Genomic DNA, 18,871 nt, shown 5'->3' with positions numbered 1-18,871 from the left:
CATTTCCCGTCTCGTCCCTTCAACCTCGTGGCGGCCAAGGTGAGCGCCAATTTCCGCCAGAGGGGGCGTGTGGGTTAGGGTAGTGGGGGCGGGGCTAAAGGTGGGCGGCGGACCTCGGCCAAAGGAGGGGGTGATAAAGCTAGAGGCCAGGCTGTAGAAAGGCTGGGTAACCTTTTAATTAACCCGCTGTGATTAAAAGTGAGGATGGAGAGGGGGGGGGAAAATGGAGGCTACTTGGGGGATTCGCCCAGTGACATTTGTATTCAGAGATTGTTCTAAGAAACAAGAAAGTTGGACTTTCTGGGAGAAAATGTAAAAAAAAAATTCAAGTACAGTGGTACCTCGAAATACGAGCTTAATTTGTTCAGATATGTCGATTTACTTGTAAGTCAAATGAAGGGTTCCCATAGAAATGAACTAAAAACTAGTTAAGTTTCACTCGTATCTCAAGATTAACATTTGCCCGAAATTTTGCTCGTATCTCAAGATCAATATTTGCCCCAAATTTAACTCATATCTCAAGATAGACTTTTCAAAATTTTACTTGTATCTCAAGGTAAACATTTGCCCAAAATTTTACTCGTATCTCAAGATAAATATTTGCCCCAAAGGTAAATATTTGCCCAAAAGATAAATTTGCCCAAAAGATAAATTTGCCCAAAAATTTACTCGTATCTCAAGATAAATAAATATTTGCCCAAAATTTTACTCGTATCTCAAGATAAACATTTCCCCAAAATCTTACTCCCATCTCAACATAAACATTTCCCCGAAACTTCACTCATATCTCAAATTACTCTCATGTCAGTCCACTCGTATGTCAAGGTACCACTGTAGTCTAGCTTAGAAGAATGTAAATGGCCATAGAAAAATAACTTAAAATTCTAGCGCCATCATTCATTCACACATGCTCATTTTATAAGCTGTTACTAGACAACAAGTACGCAAAAAAGGGCTCGGATGTACGCAAAAGTGGGTTGACGTACAACCCCCCCCCCCCCCCCCCCCCCACGAGGGCAATTGATCCAGCCAGCCGTGCTACTTTACAAACTAATAAAATGTGGGGGTGTGTGGGGGGGGGGGTACTTGCTGCATCTTTCACAAGTAATAACAGTCACACGGCATCGTAAATAATTCATTTCCCCCCAAAAGGCCGTAAATACATTTACGGCTGTTGAAGGACTCTGTAAAAAAGTGAAAGAGACCCTAATAAGGAATACGTTTAGCGTCAAGTGTAATAGTTATAAAAATGAATGATGGATGAATCGATAAAAAGCGGGGAAAAAAACAAGAAATTGTCACCCTACAAGTACACAAAACCAAAAAACGTACTACTACTATACAAACAATACTATTAAATATGCACCAAGATGCCACCTTAGTTTACAAAAAAATCTAATATGAAGCTCCGCCTCCACTACAAGATTTTTTACCCAAAAATTCCAACACATCAACTCTAGTAAAATTTATACTCAATAAAACCACGAATATGGAGGTAAAAATGGTAAATACATAAACTGTACTTTCTCGCATATAAGCCATGTTTGTAACAAAAAAAATGTTGACTATATCGAGGGTGAGGCTTATATGCGCACAAATAAGACTTAACAAAACACTTTCTGCTCACATGACTTCCTTTTTTAAAAATTCCCTTCAAAGTAAAACAATTGTACTCCTATTAAAACCATGAATATGGAAATGAAAATTGTGAATCAGGGGGCGGCTTATATGAGAAAAATTGTCAAATTAGACAATTTTAAGGCTTTTTTAAGGGTACGGCTTATACGTCGGTGCGACTTATAAGCGAAAAATTATCAAATTCAACAATTTTAAGGCCATTTAAGGCCATTTTAAGGGTACATCTTAGACGTGGATGCGACTTATATGCGAGAAATTGTCAAATTCAAAGATTTTAAGGCCATTTTAAGGGTACAGCTTAGGAGTGGAGACAGGCAATATGCCAGAAAATACAGTACTTGAATTCCGCTAACGTTTTTCCCCCCTTTTTTCTATCCATCCTTTCAACCGTGACTTCCACAAAATATCTTTATAGCCTTTTCTGCTCTTTGCGAGTTCACCAAAGTGCAAGCGAGTGAAAGAAATGCGCTACTTTCACTTTAAATTGCTAGGAAACCAGCTAATAGTGTTTGGTTGCAACGCTAATTCTTTGTCAAAGGAAGCCGGCCCGGGAATGCTTCCATCAGCGTGAAGATGTCCTCTGGCCAGGGTTAATGGGAGTGAAGTGGGCTGAAGAAGGCTTGAAAAAAACCCACATAAAGAACACGCCAAGCTTGGATTTCTCCATTTAATGTCGGGTCAAAATAAAAGCACGGGTCGGGAAACGCTACGGCACCCTCATCGCTGGCGGGTTCAACGTCTTTTGTGTACGTTGTAATCTATTCAATGCGGCTAGAATCGGGGTCTCATCTCGGGGTGCCGGATCGCTGACGAAAGGTCAACATTTGACCTTTTTTCGCGGATCAAAATGGCCGCCGCCGCCGCGATTTAGTCCGAAAAAAAATAAAAACGAAGCGGGAAGGAGAGAAAAGAAGAGCTTTGATGTGAAAAGCAAGCCAAATCCTCCATTTGTAATCCTGTCCAGCTGTAGTGTGTAAATTCAATTTCCGGCCATGTTTACTCTCCGATCCAAAATGGCAGACTTGGCCTTTTTTGTTATTTTTTTTGCGTATTATTTCCAGACTCTGAAATACTTGCCGACTCAATCGATTGACAGTTAACTTTTTTTGGTTGGGTGGGAGAAAAAAATGTCATGGTTTTTTTCCCCCCTACAAATCAATACGGTCAGATATTACTTGAAATTATTAAAAAAAAACACCCACACGGCGACAGGTGATCCTCTAGGGCAACAAAAACGTCGGGAAAAAAAACGTCGATAGAAAAATCGCATCTTGTAAGACATGAAATTCAAGTCTGGCAACCCTATCATCATAATCCAGCTTTTATTTGGCTGACTAATTGCATACCTGGCAACCCACATGTTTTTTTTTTCCCTTATATTTTATACGATTTTGATCGTTTTAAAACTTGTTTTTCCCATATTTTCTACGTTTTTTTATCTTTTCAAATTGTGTACGCCATATAACAACTTTTTTACGGGCAAATTATTATTATTATTATTTTAAAGTATGTTTTTTTTAAAAAAACGGCCTTTTTTTTACCCATTTTGGCTCTAATCCGGATTGTACCGGTCACAGGTTGCGAACAAAAATGTGGACTGCCAATATTGTCACATTTAAACACATATAAAATAGAAATAATAACATAAATATAGCGTGTCAGCAAGCAATGTACCCAGACAGTCAAGCTGTCAGCATCATACAGAATCTTAAATTTGGCGCCTACAGATTGGGTCCATTTTGTAGAAAATTTTTGACTTTTAAGTGCGCCCTATGTGAGTAAATGTTTTTTTTTAAATATTTTTATGGCTTAATAAAGAAACTCGTAATCATTAAGTCAAGCAATTGTCCAAGGTTGACAGCTTATGTGATAATAAATCCCAAGAAAGCAGTCTGTAGTCATTGTAGCGCTTGACACGACACAACAAATAAAGAAGCCATCAGCAGCGGAGCAATAAAAAAAAAAAAAAAAAACAGCAGCTATTGCCAATCAGAACAGGCGGCCGGCGTTGCCAGTAGTATTGTACCTGCTGCCGTAGAAATGTCAGCATGGGTCAGCGGTGAAAATGCCTTGTTGCAATCACAAAATGTCAAGCAGGCAATAGATTCGCACAGTGAATAATGTTTGTTCACTTGGTTGCGTTGCCGTGTCAAAGTGGGTCTTCAAAATAGGAAAAAAAGACCACCAAAATGATACAATGTTTGTATCATTCAAACCAGGAAGTAATATAAGAAATTGGGTTAAGAAGGCGGGTTTTAAACAATTTAAAAACCCATTTTAACTTGGGTTACTAAAGTATAACATGTGGTCTTAAATATTACATTAACGTACTACTATATAAGTAGTACATTACACACAGTATGACAGTGACAGCTTAATTGTCTGAGTACATTGCTTGCTGGCATGCTATATTGATATAGTGTATGTAATGGGAAATGGAAGTTTTTTCGTGGGTTTTATTTTTTGTTGACGTTAAACATGTGACTATAAAACTTGTTTTTGTGTAGTGTTAGGGATTAAAGTAATATTGGTTAATATATAGTTGTAAATGAGATATTTTTAGTCGATATTTGCAAGAAAAAGCTAAAAATTTAATCAAAACAATTAGATACGTGCTAACAAGGCTAAGCTAACACTGACAAGGATTTAGAGAGAGAAAAAATGGACGTAGAACAACGGACTAAAATGTGTAATACTAAGAAATGCCACTAGGATAAGAAAATTACCCATTGCATGAAAACTACGGACTAAAATTGAAGAAAAAATGGACGTAGAACTAAGTATTAAAATGTGTAATGCTAAGAAATGCCACTAGGATAACAAAATTACCGATTGCATAAAAACTACGGACTAAAATTGTGTAATACTAAGAAATGCCACTAGGATAACAAAAGTATACGCAAGAAACGACATTTATGGCAAAAGGGAATATGTGCGCCTACCTGTGGTGGAAGTCGGGACTGCAGATAAGAGTTTGGATTAGCGCCTGCGGGCGTTTGTTGCGTTGGGCTAAAATAGGGTGGAGTTCCCTGTTGGCCTGCCCCCTGTTGGCTGTAGCTTGCCATGCCCTGTTGGTTGTAGGGTGCCACCTGCCATTGCAAAAAAAATGGGAAATTAGTTGGGTCAATGTTCACTTCAAAATAAAAGAAGGCCTGCAACAATAAAATAGATAATGTCGACCAAACATGGCCGTGCTAATTGAAAAACCTTAAAGTGTATTTATCAATATATCTATGTATCCAAATGTGTATTTTGAAGAGTTTTGGCAAAATTACAATCCTATAAAAGGGTAATTTCAACAAAGCAACACAATAAAAACCACACAAAACCATTTTCCCATTTATGCAGCATCATAATAAAGTTTAAAATATTCAGAGCTTTTAATCCAGTTCTTTTAATCCATTTATTAAAAAAAAAAAATCTAAATATTACATCTAAAATGGTCCGGCCTACGTGAAATCAAGTAAATAAATATAGCGCATCAAGAAGCAATGTACTCAGACAGTAAAGCTTTCAGCGTCATACAGAATCTTGAATTTAACGCATACTAATTGGGAACTGTGTCCATTTTGTAGAAAAGTTTCGACTTTTAAGTGCGCCCTATGTGAATAATATTTTTTTTTAACATTTTTATCGCTTAATAAGGGAAATTGCAATTATTAATAAAGGGAGTAATTGACCAAAGTTGACGGCTATGCTAACGTGAAGTGATAAAATAGGACATGGAAAAAAAAGTGCTGTCGTGTTGCTTTAGCGCCAGCTGTAAATGACGTTTAGTCATCTGTTTGGATTTTGCACACGGGTGTCCGGGCCTGCGAGGCAAGCTGCGTCTCCGCTCAAGTCCTTAGAGTGAGCCGGGGAACACCTGCTTCCGTCTGTAGTCATAACAAATGACAAGCCGGGATTAAGACTACATTTGTCTCCGTGCCAGCCACACTTGCGTCGTAATACGGCGCTCGGCCAGCAAGCCCTTCAAATCATCGGCATATCCCTCGTTAGCGTTAGCCTTCCCGGTGTTTTTTGAGGTTTGGAACCAATTAACTAGTTTTTATTTCATTTCTATGGAAAACCTTCATTTGAGTTACGAATAAATTAACATACAAGCTCAGTCCCGGAACATATTAAGTTCATATCTCAAATTACCACTGTATAAACATATATAATACAGTTTAATCCAGGATAAACGGTTAAAAAAAAACAATCACTTGTCTTGATGGGAGGATTGCGCACTGGCCTATCGCCATAGCGACGATATATCGTGGGTCAGCATAGCAAATATGTTGTGTTTGTTTGTGTCAGCGCGTGGTGACGTGACTCTCGAGCTAACGCTAATGAATGGAATGGAGCTGTCGGCACGGGCAAAAGCAGGCTATTAACCTCTGTGCCAAGCACACCGATCTCATGCCGTCTGTCTCCAAGGCCTAATGACACACCCGCACAACAGCCACACACTACTAACCTGTCCTTTCTAATCAAATTCCCATACAAACATCAAAGTGGAATGTCTTCTATACAGTGGTACCTTGAGATAAGAGCTTGTATGTTGATTTTACTTGTAACTAAAATGAATGTTTAACATAGAAATGAACTAAAAACTCATTAATTGGTTCCAAACCTCTGAAAAAAATACCGAAAACAGGATATTGGATTGGAAAAACATTTTTGTTTGTTCTAATTTGGCTTCTATTAACAAAGTAACAAATAACTAGTACAGTTTAATAGTACTAAAATGTGTTTAATAGTACTAAAATTAGACAAAATACTTTTTGCACGGCAATGCGCTCGTAACATAACAGTTTTTTTTTAAATGAACTTGGATTACGATGCAGACACTCAGAAATAACCTTAATCTAACCTTATAATAAACTTAATTCTAGTTTTGTTTTACATTTTGACCCCGCCTTTTACTCTATTGGCCCCGCCTCCAACCTAACTTTCAACTACAACCTATCAAGGGTTGTTTAATTTTGTTTTCCCTTCAAAATGTCAAAACATTTATGTTTTTAACACTAAATAAGAGAATTAAAGTCAAGTTGTCATCTATGTTTTTAAAACTAAACCTTAAACAACATGTACATTTTCTCCTAAAAAATATTTTTTTAAATGACACATCCAAAGCATCAAACATAAAAAACCCAAGCCACCAAATATGGAAAAATAACCACTGAAGTATAACACAATTAAAATTACTCTCCCTACAAACCCTTTTCCAAAAACCCTATTTCACCCTTTAAAATACCTTCACACCAACAAATACACACATTTATACACATTGACTGACAATATACTAAACTTCAAGATAAGTAGCCACTGTACATGGACGAGCTTTCCAATAAAAATAACGTCTGTGCACAGAAAATAAGGCAATTTTCTGCTTTTCCTTCCACATTGGCTTTAGCAGAAGTACACCAAATAATAGTGTACTTTATCCAAAGTGTCTTGGCATGTATACAGTGTCAAATATAATGAAATGACAACAGATGCTAGGTGTGAAATGACACATAATAGGCGCCCCGTCAAGCAAATCATTCACCATAAACTGCAGGGATGGCGAGATACCGAAGGGAGGGAAAAACCCGGGAGGAAACGTTACACGCCAAGGACAAAAACGCCTTACTAAATTTAGAGGAACATGACCGTAAATGTCTTGAGTGAATAAAAATGGACTTGGTTTTTTTTTGCCAATAAAGTTGTAGTGTGGTTGTTCCCATAACAATAATTAAAAAAAATCGGGATAACATATGGTTGGGTAATGAAAATAGGTCGTTAATTAAGAGTGGATTGGAAATTGTCGTTTTTAGGATGTTTAAATAAAGGAAATAAGATTTGGAAGGATATGAATTGTGTCATCTGATCTGGCAACGCTTCTAAGTTTTTTTACCTACTTTTTTAACGCGGGATATAAAACCGACCTGGATTTGAACCCAGGACCCCAGAGCCGTCAGGCCAACCCAAAAAACACTCACCACCATATCATGACATGGTAAATTAAGAAAATGCCTCTTCCAATCTGGCAACCCAGCTAATGTTAGCAAACAGAGCTGATTTTTTTTTTTGGAACGGGGTTAACGCGGGATATAAAACAGACCTGGATTTGAACCCAGGACCCCAGAACCGTCAGGCCAACACAAAAAACATTCATCCACCATATTGTGACATAGTAAATAAAATAATTTTGTCATCGGATCTGGCAACCCAGCAAATATTAGCAAACAGAGCTGATTTTTTTTCTTGGACTATAAAACCGACCTTCATTTTCCCCTTTAATGTCCACCTTAGCCCTGATTGGTTGAGAGCCCTTCCACAGTCGAGGTATAATAAAAGTAACAAATGAGAGCAAGGCTATTAGCGCCATTGATGTGCAGAGGCTAGCTTGCTAATTAATTGATTCGGAAACTTCATCTATTCGGCGGTCAGAGAGGAACCTTTAATTAATCGGCCTTCCATTCTTTTGTCACTCCACTTTAGCCCCTCCCACTATCGCCCTTAATGGTTTCCGTAATGGCAAAACGCAAAAAAAAAAACCCACGCGTCAAGGCCATTTGGCGTTCCGGAGAAAATAGCGACGGCTACTAGGAAGCGCTAACGGTCGATATTTCAAGAGCCTTTCAAAAAAGGGGCGGAGTCACTGGAGTGGTCCCTTTTGTATCGTCACCCTTCCAGCTTTCCCTGATTTATCGGGGTTTCCCAGTCATCGGTCAGGGGCGGCGGCGACGGTTGCATTAACCCCCAAGACAACCCACGGGTACCCACGGGCCCCTAAGTGCTTCCAAGTGGCTCTTGCGCTACGAATGCTAGTGACCACGCCCACTTTCGCGGTCGTAAATTACCCATCTTTTTCGAAAGAGTCGATATTGAGTAGGACGATGTTTGGACAGATTATTTTAGATTAGGAGTTTGTTTTATTTTGTATTTGGGAGATTTGTTGGTTACAGTAGCAAGCACAGACACAGAAGGCATTGTAGAACTAGTTAAAAAAATAGAAAATTGATAAAAAAATAAGAAATATAGGCTGTATTTTAGTAAAGGTAAGTTCACAAAGTGTCATTAAATGTATTTTTTTTACACTTGAAAGATTGTATATATTATTTTATGATATTTACTGTATTTTCTCGCATATAAGCCGCCTCCGCGTATAAACTGTACCCTTAAAATTGCCTTAAAATGGTTAAATCTGAAAATTTCCCTCGTATAAGCCGCCCCCTGATTGAGAATTAGCAGCTACATATTCATGGTTTTAATAGGGAGTCCAAATGTTTTACTTTGAAAGGCAAAATCATATTTTTTTTGCTTGAATTTCATTCATAGACATCAAAATACATTTTTTAAAGCGTTTTATCTGTTTATATTGACTCTATTTTGAAATAAATGACCAAAATATCTTGCATTATGACATTTTGTCTTTGTCAACTTGAATTTTCGTGCATGTCAAGTCGAATTTATGCGCATATAAGCCGTACCCTTGATTCAGTCATCATTTTTTTAATAAATGCCTTATTGTTGCTAAAAAAATGATGACTGAATCAAGGGTACGGCTTATATGCGCACAAATCCGACTTGACATGCACGAAAATACAGTAAAATCCATATAAGCGACCAATAGATATCTATTACAAATAAGCCCCTCCCCTCCGCATCCCTCAAATTTGACCTCTGACCTTCCTCCCGGCATCGAGACTCATTACTCTCATGTGAACATCGGAATGAAACCATCTCTCTCCAAAGTCATTATTGTGTGCTAAATTCTATCCGCCGGCCGCCGCAGTCCCGCAGTCGATGGGGGTGCTGGATTTTAAAGGCAGTGACGGATAATTAGAAACTTTAGAAGCACAGTTCCCATGGCTCTAGCCGGAGTGAACAACTAATTCTATTTGAACTAATTACGTTCCGTGGCGCTGTGCTGTGATTGCTAGGCGTGCTCAAGCTCCCCCGTCTAATACACTGGAGAAGCTACACCGCTAAATTGTACTACGGATATATATTTTTGGACGCCGAGAGTGACTTTAGCCGAAATATGAGGACGTATCAATCAATAAAGAAGTCATGAAAATAAACTAAAAGTAAAAGAATAAGTAGTCAATATAATAAGTGGCTACTACTTAAATAAGTAGGGAAGTATACACAACAACAACAACAACTACAAACAAAGAGATAACTAATCACTGAATAATAATAATAGTAAATTATCAATAAATAAGGAATAAAGTAAGTATTCAACATAATAATTAAGTAGTAGTCAATAAATGAATTAAGTAGTAGTCAATACATAAGAAATAAATAAGTATTCATCATAATAATTAAGTAGTAGCCAATAAATTAATAAATTAGTAGTCAATAAAATAATAAAGTAGTAGTCAATACATTAATAAAGTAGTAGTCAATACATTAATAAAGTAGTAGTCAATACATTAATAAAGTAGTAGTCAATAAATAAGTAAGAAATAAATAAGTATTCAACATAATAATTAAGTAGTACTCAATAAATTAATAAAGTAGTAGTCAATAAATTAATAAAGTAGTAGTCAATACATTAATAAAGTAGTAGTCAATAAATAAGTAAGAAATAAATAAGTATTCAACATAATAATTAAGTAGTAGTGAATAAACAAGTAAGAAATTAAGTATTCAACATAATAATTAAGTAGTAGTCAACAAAGATGGCCACTAATTCACAGTATCCTCTGTCTGGTGCCCCAAGTCAGTTAGTATAGGCTCCAGCACCCCCCACCAACGACCATTGTGAGGATAAGCGGTTCAGAAAAATGAACGAACAACAGAAAAATGGCTGCCAGATTTTCCATTGCTGGAAGTTAATATTATTTGTTGAATTTTTTATTTTTTTTTAACGTAATCAGATAAATATTGTTTTGACAATACGTAATGTTTACCGAACTACCTCACCGTATTTTCTGAACTATAAGTCGCAATTTGGGGGCGGAGCAACAGAAACATCTCATTAAAAAAAAAAACAAATCCTACCTGTTGTTGAGGATACTGCATGCTTCCCATGCCCATTTGTGCTCTTCCCTGCATTCCCATTGGATAACGGTGAGAGGGAGGCGGGGTATAGGGCTGGCTAGGAGGGTAAGGCCCGCCCCCTGGATGCTGTGGGCCGGAATAGGGATTATCCACCATCCCATAAAGTTGGGAGCGTTTCATTGCCATGAAATCCATGGAGGAAACCTGTTGAAGAAGAAGAAAATACGTTAAATATATATATTTTTTAATTTCTGTGGACCAGTAAAAGCCCGCGAGCCGTAGTTTGAGCACCCCCTACTCTAAAGTGGAGCAACAATTAATGTAGGTTGTAATTACATGCCGACTGGAAACCTTAAGTGGGTGTCTGCAGTCCTGCAAATGGTATTTCCATTAGCAAAAAAATGTTTATTGCGTGGCTACGGGAGGTAACTTAGCTGGAGTCAAGCCAAAACGGAATTATTTCATTATAACACGTTTTTATTAGAATGCCTGACAGGCTTTAATAGTTGTAAAAGTGGTTTAAAAGGAACAATAGCAATAAAAAAAACTACACATTTTATAAGCGTACACCAACAGGGCTGATGATCACACTGCTAACTCGTTTGCTTACAACAAAGAGAGACAAATTATATTTAATTATGTTTAAATGTTATACATTCTTCAGACCACACCCCAGATTGGTCGCCAGTGAGCTGTGAACCATGCCACACAATTTTAACAAACATCTAAGTTATTCATCTTAATTTTAAGGGCACAATATCATAACTAGGGGCAAGTTAGCATTAGCTACCTAGCCTAGCATGCATGTTTTTAGCGTACGACGATACCAGAGCACCCAAAGAAAGCCCACACAAGTCCGGGAACACTATGCAAACTCCACAGCATTAAAAACCCAACCGGAATCAAACCCTGGACCCCAAAACTGCGAGCCACACACAAAAACCACTCACCCACCGTATTATAAAACCTTCAAGTGCTAAAATAATTCAAGTTTTGAATCCCTCAGGGCAGACAAGAGAAGAGGGAACAATATGCAAACTCCACAGCATTTAAAACCCAACCGGAATCGAACCCTGGACCCCAAAACTGCGAGCCACACACAAAAACCACTCCTCCACCGAATCATAAAACCTTCAAGTGCTAAAATTATTCAAGTTTTGAATCCCTCAGGGCAGACAAGAGCCCCAAAGAGAATATGCCAATTCATTTCACACTGAAGTATTCCATGTCGTTTTAAGAGGGGGGCTCGGATTAGAAAGGGGGGGTTCTCAACAAAACACTGGAAAATTCGGGATCAGTCCGGGCTAATCCGTCACCTGTAGCGACGCGTTTCCGACTTCCTGGTCCTCTCAGGCTTTCATCCCTTTTGTCTAGCAGTGTTGGATCATGTGTGATTTATGACATTTTTGTTCCTACCGTTCCTTACACACACTTTCCCCTTTTTCTCGTCTTATACACACATATATATATACACACACATACAAGTCCCACCTCCCCAGCTCAATATCACCTCATCCAGTGCGGAGAACAAATTGCCGTCGCCTCATATCGCCGGGCTAATATCGAGAAGACACGTCAGGGTGGGGTTGGGGGGGGGAGCACTTTATTCGACGAATTACGCGCGGCGACCGTTCGTTTTTTAAAGTGGTTTTGGTCTACCGAGACCTGTGTTTGGTTGGAGTCGTTTGGGAAGAAATGTGTGTTTGGGTAGCGGCGGGGTCGCCAAAAATGGCGTGGAGAGAGACCGCGGGGGGTCTGAGAGGCGTTCGAGGGCCCCTCGTGAGAAAAGCTTTTCTCGCAAAGGTCAATATCCGTAGAAAGTGTAAAAAAAAAAAATGGTGGATCAGTAGGCTATGCAATATGCTATTTTGGCAGATTTTTTATGTTAAAAAATGGGAAGCTAATTATTTCCTTGTTGGTTAAATGATGCTGGGTTAATCTGTCTGATATTCTATTTAATGTGAGAGATGAATTATGAAGGATTTGAGAGAAAGCTGACCTCAGCAAAAATTTTCGGAATACATTATATCACCAAAAAAATGGTTCGTTATTTTTTTCTTTGGCTAAGCTAAGGAGGACGCAAAAATCGTGCAAAACAAACAATGATGACAGCCAATCACAGTCATAGCTAGTTAATATTTAGCATCTAATTAGCCTAGCTTGCATTATTTTGGGATGTGGGAGCACCCAAAGAAAAGCCAGAGAAGCCCGGAGACACCAACCCACAACCCCAAAACTTGCAAGGCCGCTAAGCATTTAACACCCGGACACAGATTTCTAATTGGTGTTTTATTCAAATGAAATTTAAAAAAAAAATGCTTTATTAGAATATAACCACTACATTTTTGATCAAATATGTCTTACAATAATATTTCACATATTCAACAATATACCCAAATATCTTATCACAAAATTAGCATGTTATAAACTCGCCATTCTGAAATCAAACCCATCAAAACTAACTTTTGCTACATTTCTGACCAAAAGCTATTAAAATATCATTTCCAAACGAGTCCCTGACCGGCTAGTAATGTACAACAAGGGCATGTTTTCCCCTCAAACACCATTTTTTTTTCTTTTACCCGTATAGCGGCTCGACAATTCCCTCCCACAGTTTGAATCTCCAGTCAGCCTCCTCCAAAGCACTCAGTTGGGCAGCTCCATCTCGAGAGCTCGTCCACTCGGAACAACCACTGAGCCAACTCCAGTCAATCCCCCGGCGCTCTCGCCAAAAGTACACACACACACACACACACACACACACACACACGAGCCGTAACATCGTCTTACAAAAAAAATAAATACAAGTGAATTGGAGCACTTAAAAAAAAACACAAAATAACATAAAATAACTTGTGGGCTTTGGGAACTGAGATGGATACACTCCATTAAAATGTAAACACACAGGTGACAGGTTGCCAAATAAAATAAAGTTGCATGAAATAAGCATTTTCTCGTATATAAGTCGCATCTGCGTATAAGCCCTATTCTTAAAATGGCCTTAAAATGGTTGAATTTGACAATTTCTCTCGTATAAGCCGCCCCTGGTTTACAATTTTTAACTCCATATTTATGGTTTTAATAGGGAGTACTAATGTTTTACTTTGAAGGAAAAATCAATTAAAAAAGGAAGTCACATGAGCAGTACAACGTTTTCGTTGACTTTTTGACTTATTTTGTAGGTATCTTCTGGACTATAAGTGCACTTTTAATTGATTGGATAAGAATAATCAAAGGCCAATTGTATATATTTTTCTGTTTTTTTTTTTTTTTTTTTTAAAGGTTTTTTTAGCCGTCATAGGGATTTGTTAAAACTGTTATGCTAACTTTTTGCATTTGCAGGCCTGAAATTCGCATAAAATGAAATAAAAGTCAAAAAATAAGTTGATATTCTCAGAATCAAACCCAATTAAGAAAATACCCCGAATAATTTGATACTAAAAGACAATTTTAATCCAATTCAACGTCAAAAAAACATTGACTTTATTCAATAAAACCCTTTAAATCATTACAGTATTGTTTCTATTTTTGTTGTCGTTGTATTTTTGCTCTCAAATCAACATTTGTAAAATAGCTTTAGAAGTCACATTAAAAAAAAACGACCCTTTTATCGATTATCTCTTATTCTGAAGGAGCCAATCCTGGCAGCATAATGAACCCTTTTAGCCGTGTGAATTTGTGAGTGGAGACAAATAAGGATAATTATGGTCTACAGATCTTACGTTGTAGCCCGAATGGGGTCTGCTGGGACGTTGTCTCTTGTCTTTTTATGTTATTTATTTATACCATGCAGCAAAGCACTCTCCGATTGCTATTACGCGGCGGCTTTTCGCCGCGGAACAAAAGCCACGCATTCGAGGTTTGAAAAGCCTTTTACGGTTTTAGAAAACAGAATCAAACGGGAACCGGGGAGGGAGAGGAGGGGAAAAAAGACGGGTGGGGGGCCAGTTGGGAGGGGGGGGGGGTATAGACTTTCCATATTAATGTGTGCAAATTCTGCTGCTCCTGCTGACTAAGATTAGAAAAATTAATTTCATGGATGCAGAGACAATACTGATGTCATCAAGCAAGGAGAGAGTGTTGTTAACTCTAACCTGGCTGGCCTCAGTTTTGGAAAGATGTGGCTCGTAAGCCACATGTGGCTCTTATATGGGTGGAGGAGTCAAATTTGGCCCGCCAGGTCATTGTGTGGGGACTGATTAAGTAAATTACTTTCCGTTTTAGGATAAAATTTGAATGAAGGTTATCGATGTATGTTATATTTACTTATTTTTGCGTTTATATGTTAATAATTGCATTTTTTTAAATTTGACTATATGGGTACATTGCTTGCTGACGCGTTAAATATAGTGAAAAAGCAGGTTTTTTTAAGAGGAATGCGGGTGCGCATATCATGTCATCACCATCCGGATTAGAGCCAAAATGGCTGAAACAAGATCGCTTTTACAACAGAACGTACTTTAAAAAAATTAATGTTCCTGTACAAAAGTTATTATACGGCGTACACACGTCGAAATGATCAAAAACCAAAAAATACTGGAAAATGTTGCCAGATATGCATTACACTCGCATGATAACAATAACTGCATTCAATTCATTCACTTAAAACACATCACCAAAAATACTGGGAAAAGTTGCCAGATATGCATTAAACTCGCATAATAACAATAACTGCATTCAATTCAATTCCTTAAAATGCATCAGAAAAAAATACTGGAAAAAGTTGCCAGATATGCATTACACTTGCCTAATGCCAATATCACTCCATTCAATTAACTTCCATAAAAGACACCACAACAAATACAGGAAAAAGTTGCCAGATATGCATTACACATGCCTAATGCCAATTAATGCATTCAATTCAATTCCATAAAACGCATCACCCAAATTTCCCCATCACATTTTTAAAAAGAAGGGTGGGGGGGGCCAAGCAGAAAACCTTGCTTAGCTTAATAAGCATGCCTGCATCACGTATCTGGCCACAAAGGCAGCCTAGCAATGAGAGCGAGGAAATTATTCAAGGAGAAAAAGCAGGAGACGGCAGCCATGCGAGAGGTGGGCGGAGGCTCACGGATAAACAATGCATGGGGAAGGGGGGGGGGGGGGCGTGTGGTGGTGGTGGCGATGGGGGGTGGTTGTCAGATAAGAGGCCGCCATAATGCAGACAACCGGTATGCCTTTGTGTTTGGCGCAATGCACATAATTGCTCTCTCTGCCGTGGTGTCGGGCGTCGGGGAGAGGTGTGCCCTCTACGTTTGACACCAATATTTACACCGCCGACACGTAGGCGAGCGTGCGCGCCGTCGTACGCCCCAATCCGAAGTTGAAGATGGCGCGCTTCCTCACGGCCGACACAAAAACGTCATTAAGCCGAAGAGGAGGAGAGGAAGAGGAGGATGGATGGAGGGGAGGATAGATGGGTGTGGGGGTGGGGGGGGGGTGTAGGCTGCTTCATCTGTCTCAAGTGAGATTGGGGTCCAAAAGGGTCACCAGAGCCCTTTTCCTCTACTGAATGAGAGTGGGAGACGGAAAAATAGGGGGGAGAGAGAGAGGGAGGGATGGAGGATGGATGGGGTGTGTGTGTGTGGGGGGGGGGGGCAGTCAATGACAAAACGAGATCCGGCTGACATGCTGGTGACACCCCATTAGGAAATGAAAACAAATAAAAATGGAAGTGGATGGAGCTATTGGATACCTTAAATAAGATGGTTAAAGATGGAGGGTTTTTTTGGGGGGGGGGGTCCAAATATGATAGGAATTTATAGTTTAGCTCAGGAGCTGTATGTGGCTCTTGAGATCGTTGGATTTGCATGAAAATTTCACATAAAAAAGACCTATCAGGTATCGAACCCCGAACCCCAAAACTGCGAGCCCGACAAATTAACCACTACACCACCGACCCGCCATTTTCAATACAATTTTTCAAATTTAACAAAAAAATGATATACAAACTGTTCATATGAAATGACAAAGTGAATAAATCGGATTTAAACGACATTTGTAGTGCACGGGTGATGAAATTAATTGAGTTTCAATTGTTTCAGGTGACTTTTAGTATTTCATATGTTCGGAAGGTCTATTTGGTGTATTTTTTGTGTGTGTATTTTTTTCTTAAGTGATGGATCACCCACAGGAAAAATATGGATAGTTCCACCCTAGAGAACTGGGCACTCTTCCAAAACAAACTGCCTGAATGTAAATCCTTGTTTGTTGGGGAGCCTTTTTTTAACTACACCGTGTGTGTGACCTACTTTGACAAATCTCTTGTTTATAGGTACAGCCACAATTTTTATTTATTTATCGACAATTTGATAAAACACAATTTCAACAAAATCCTTTACCCGCCTTGTAAGAATTCTAAGAAAAAAAAACCCATAGAGTTAAATGTAGAATTCCTATTGTATTGTAGCATTAGCTAACAACATTCATAATTCACAAGGCCGACAAACCCCGCCCCCAAATGACCAGCCTCGGGAGCTCGTTAAGCTTTGCCTTACAGAGTTGACTAATGGATGGCGGAGAAAGCCCCCCCAGGACCCTTTAGAATCATTTGTGTTGGTGTGCTCACTTAGTATTCACTTATGTATTTTCACCCTACTCGCAGCACAATATCATGAATAACCGTGGCTAATTTATAAACACACTGGGTAATACGGGACTTGGATCGTAATGATTCAACCTGGACAAATTCGCTTTATCGCTAATGCTATTCCATTAGCAAGGTTGGGCATTCCCGGGAATAAAGACTGTGTGTTTAATGGTAGGAAATCAACTTGGATTGGGAGAAAATACTGATAATTAGTTTAAAAATATATGTTTACGCATTTTAAGTTACACAAAATGAGGGTAAAATAAGATGGAGGATTGGCATTTTGCAAGGAATATGAGGGCTGTCGTATTTTTTGGACTATAAGTCGCAGCAATGTCTGAAAAAAAAGCAATCAAAAGAAAACATAAATATTATAGTCAAGCTATTATGGCAATTTTTTGTTTTATCAGAAAATGACAGCAAAGATTTAATAATAAAATGGTGATCTGTTAATATTTTTTGCATAACTTTCGGGGGAAAAATACAACATAACAGACAGTGGTTAAAAAAACAACAAAAAACATAAACTGTACTTGAGTATTAATCACAAGCCTCTGCAAACTATTTAAAAAAACGCAACTTATAGTCCGGAAAATACGTTCCATTCATATTTTCCTGTTTCTACTCTTTCCAATGAATAATTTTAAATAATAATATTGCCCAAATAATGCTAGGATAGCGCAGAACAACTTGTAAACAACTCTTTACCAAACTTCACCCCCAAAAACATCTTAAATTCCACCATATTTAACTTCTGAGCTCCAAACGGCAAATCAAAAAAAAACCACCACCCTTCCTGATAGCATAATTGACACAAATCAACCAATGTAGGCTACATAACGACTTGAAAATGGTAACGAACGTAACTGTTGTGTACGTGAGTCTGTGATCAGTGTACGCCATCTGTTTCCAGATGTTGTGTCGAGCACAGCCAGACGCTTGGCAGGTCTTCTGACAGGCGGCCCTTTTCTTATTGATAGAGGGATCACAGAGGCAGAAGAGTCAGCCACACTCAGTTCCACCACAATATCGCCTTGTCTACTGCTGTTATTCGTTTCAGTCGGACGAAGTTTTGGGGGTGAAAGACTGAAAACCTAAAAGCCTGAAAGCCTGGGAGTCGAATTTGGAGCTGTCACAAATGGGCCAAATCAGACTCCAATGTCAAACATTTGGAAGGGATCGTTTTGATTGGTCGGTTAAATACTTCCATGCTCGTCTGATTTTGATTGGGATTTTAGAAAGGTTATTGGACTGTAAGACAACACTAATTGAAACAGTTTATGGGAAAGGTCTGAGAGTATTGGATAGAAAAGCAAAAAAGTACCATCACTGTCAGATATTTAATTTAAAAAATACATACAAATGCCTGAAATGGGATAATACTGTTAAATATATATATTTTGGGGATTTTTAAAAAATATTTTAGGGGGGAAAAGTCCAATATACCAACAAGAGCTGGCTCTATAGGTGACTGTGTAGTTCAATAGGACTAAAATCCAAAATATATATACAGATATACAGACACAGCAAAAGACAATGTAGACCTAGAAAAAAAATAATTTTTAGAAACGCAATCTTTGTTACCAAATAATCTAAAAATCATGTCTCAGGCCAATCTGGGACAGCACAAATCCAACAAGTTATTCCATCCGACGGCATCCCTGA

The 18,871-nt window shown here is 38.4% G+C and overlaps 1 protein-coding gene across 1 annotated transcript in view; it reads right to left on the bottom strand.

Moving 5' to 3' along the window:
* Nucleotides 1-18,871, bottom strand: part of arid1b (AT-rich interactive domain 1B) — a 90,906-nt gene that overhangs the window by 60,858 nt on the left and 11,177 nt on the right. The window contains exons 2-3 of the mRNA XM_077731004.1: nucleotides 10,618-10,821; nucleotides 4,581-4,727 (exon numbers count right to left, since the gene is read on the bottom strand). Coding sequence (XP_077587130.1) covers nucleotides 4,581-4,727; nucleotides 10,618-10,821 — 351 coding nt within the window. The remainder of the gene's footprint in view (nucleotides 1-4,580; nucleotides 4,728-10,617; nucleotides 10,822-18,871) is intronic.

The sequence above is a fragment of the Stigmatopora nigra genome, chromosome 13 (genome assembly GCF_051989575.1).
Source record: "Stigmatopora nigra isolate UIUO_SnigA chromosome 13, RoL_Snig_1.1, whole genome shotgun sequence".
Lineage (NCBI taxonomy): Eukaryota > Metazoa > Chordata > Actinopteri > Syngnathiformes > Syngnathidae > Stigmatopora > Stigmatopora nigra.
The sequence above is the reverse complement of the archived record's forward strand: the minus strand, read 5'-3'. Positions and strand labels throughout refer to the sequence as shown.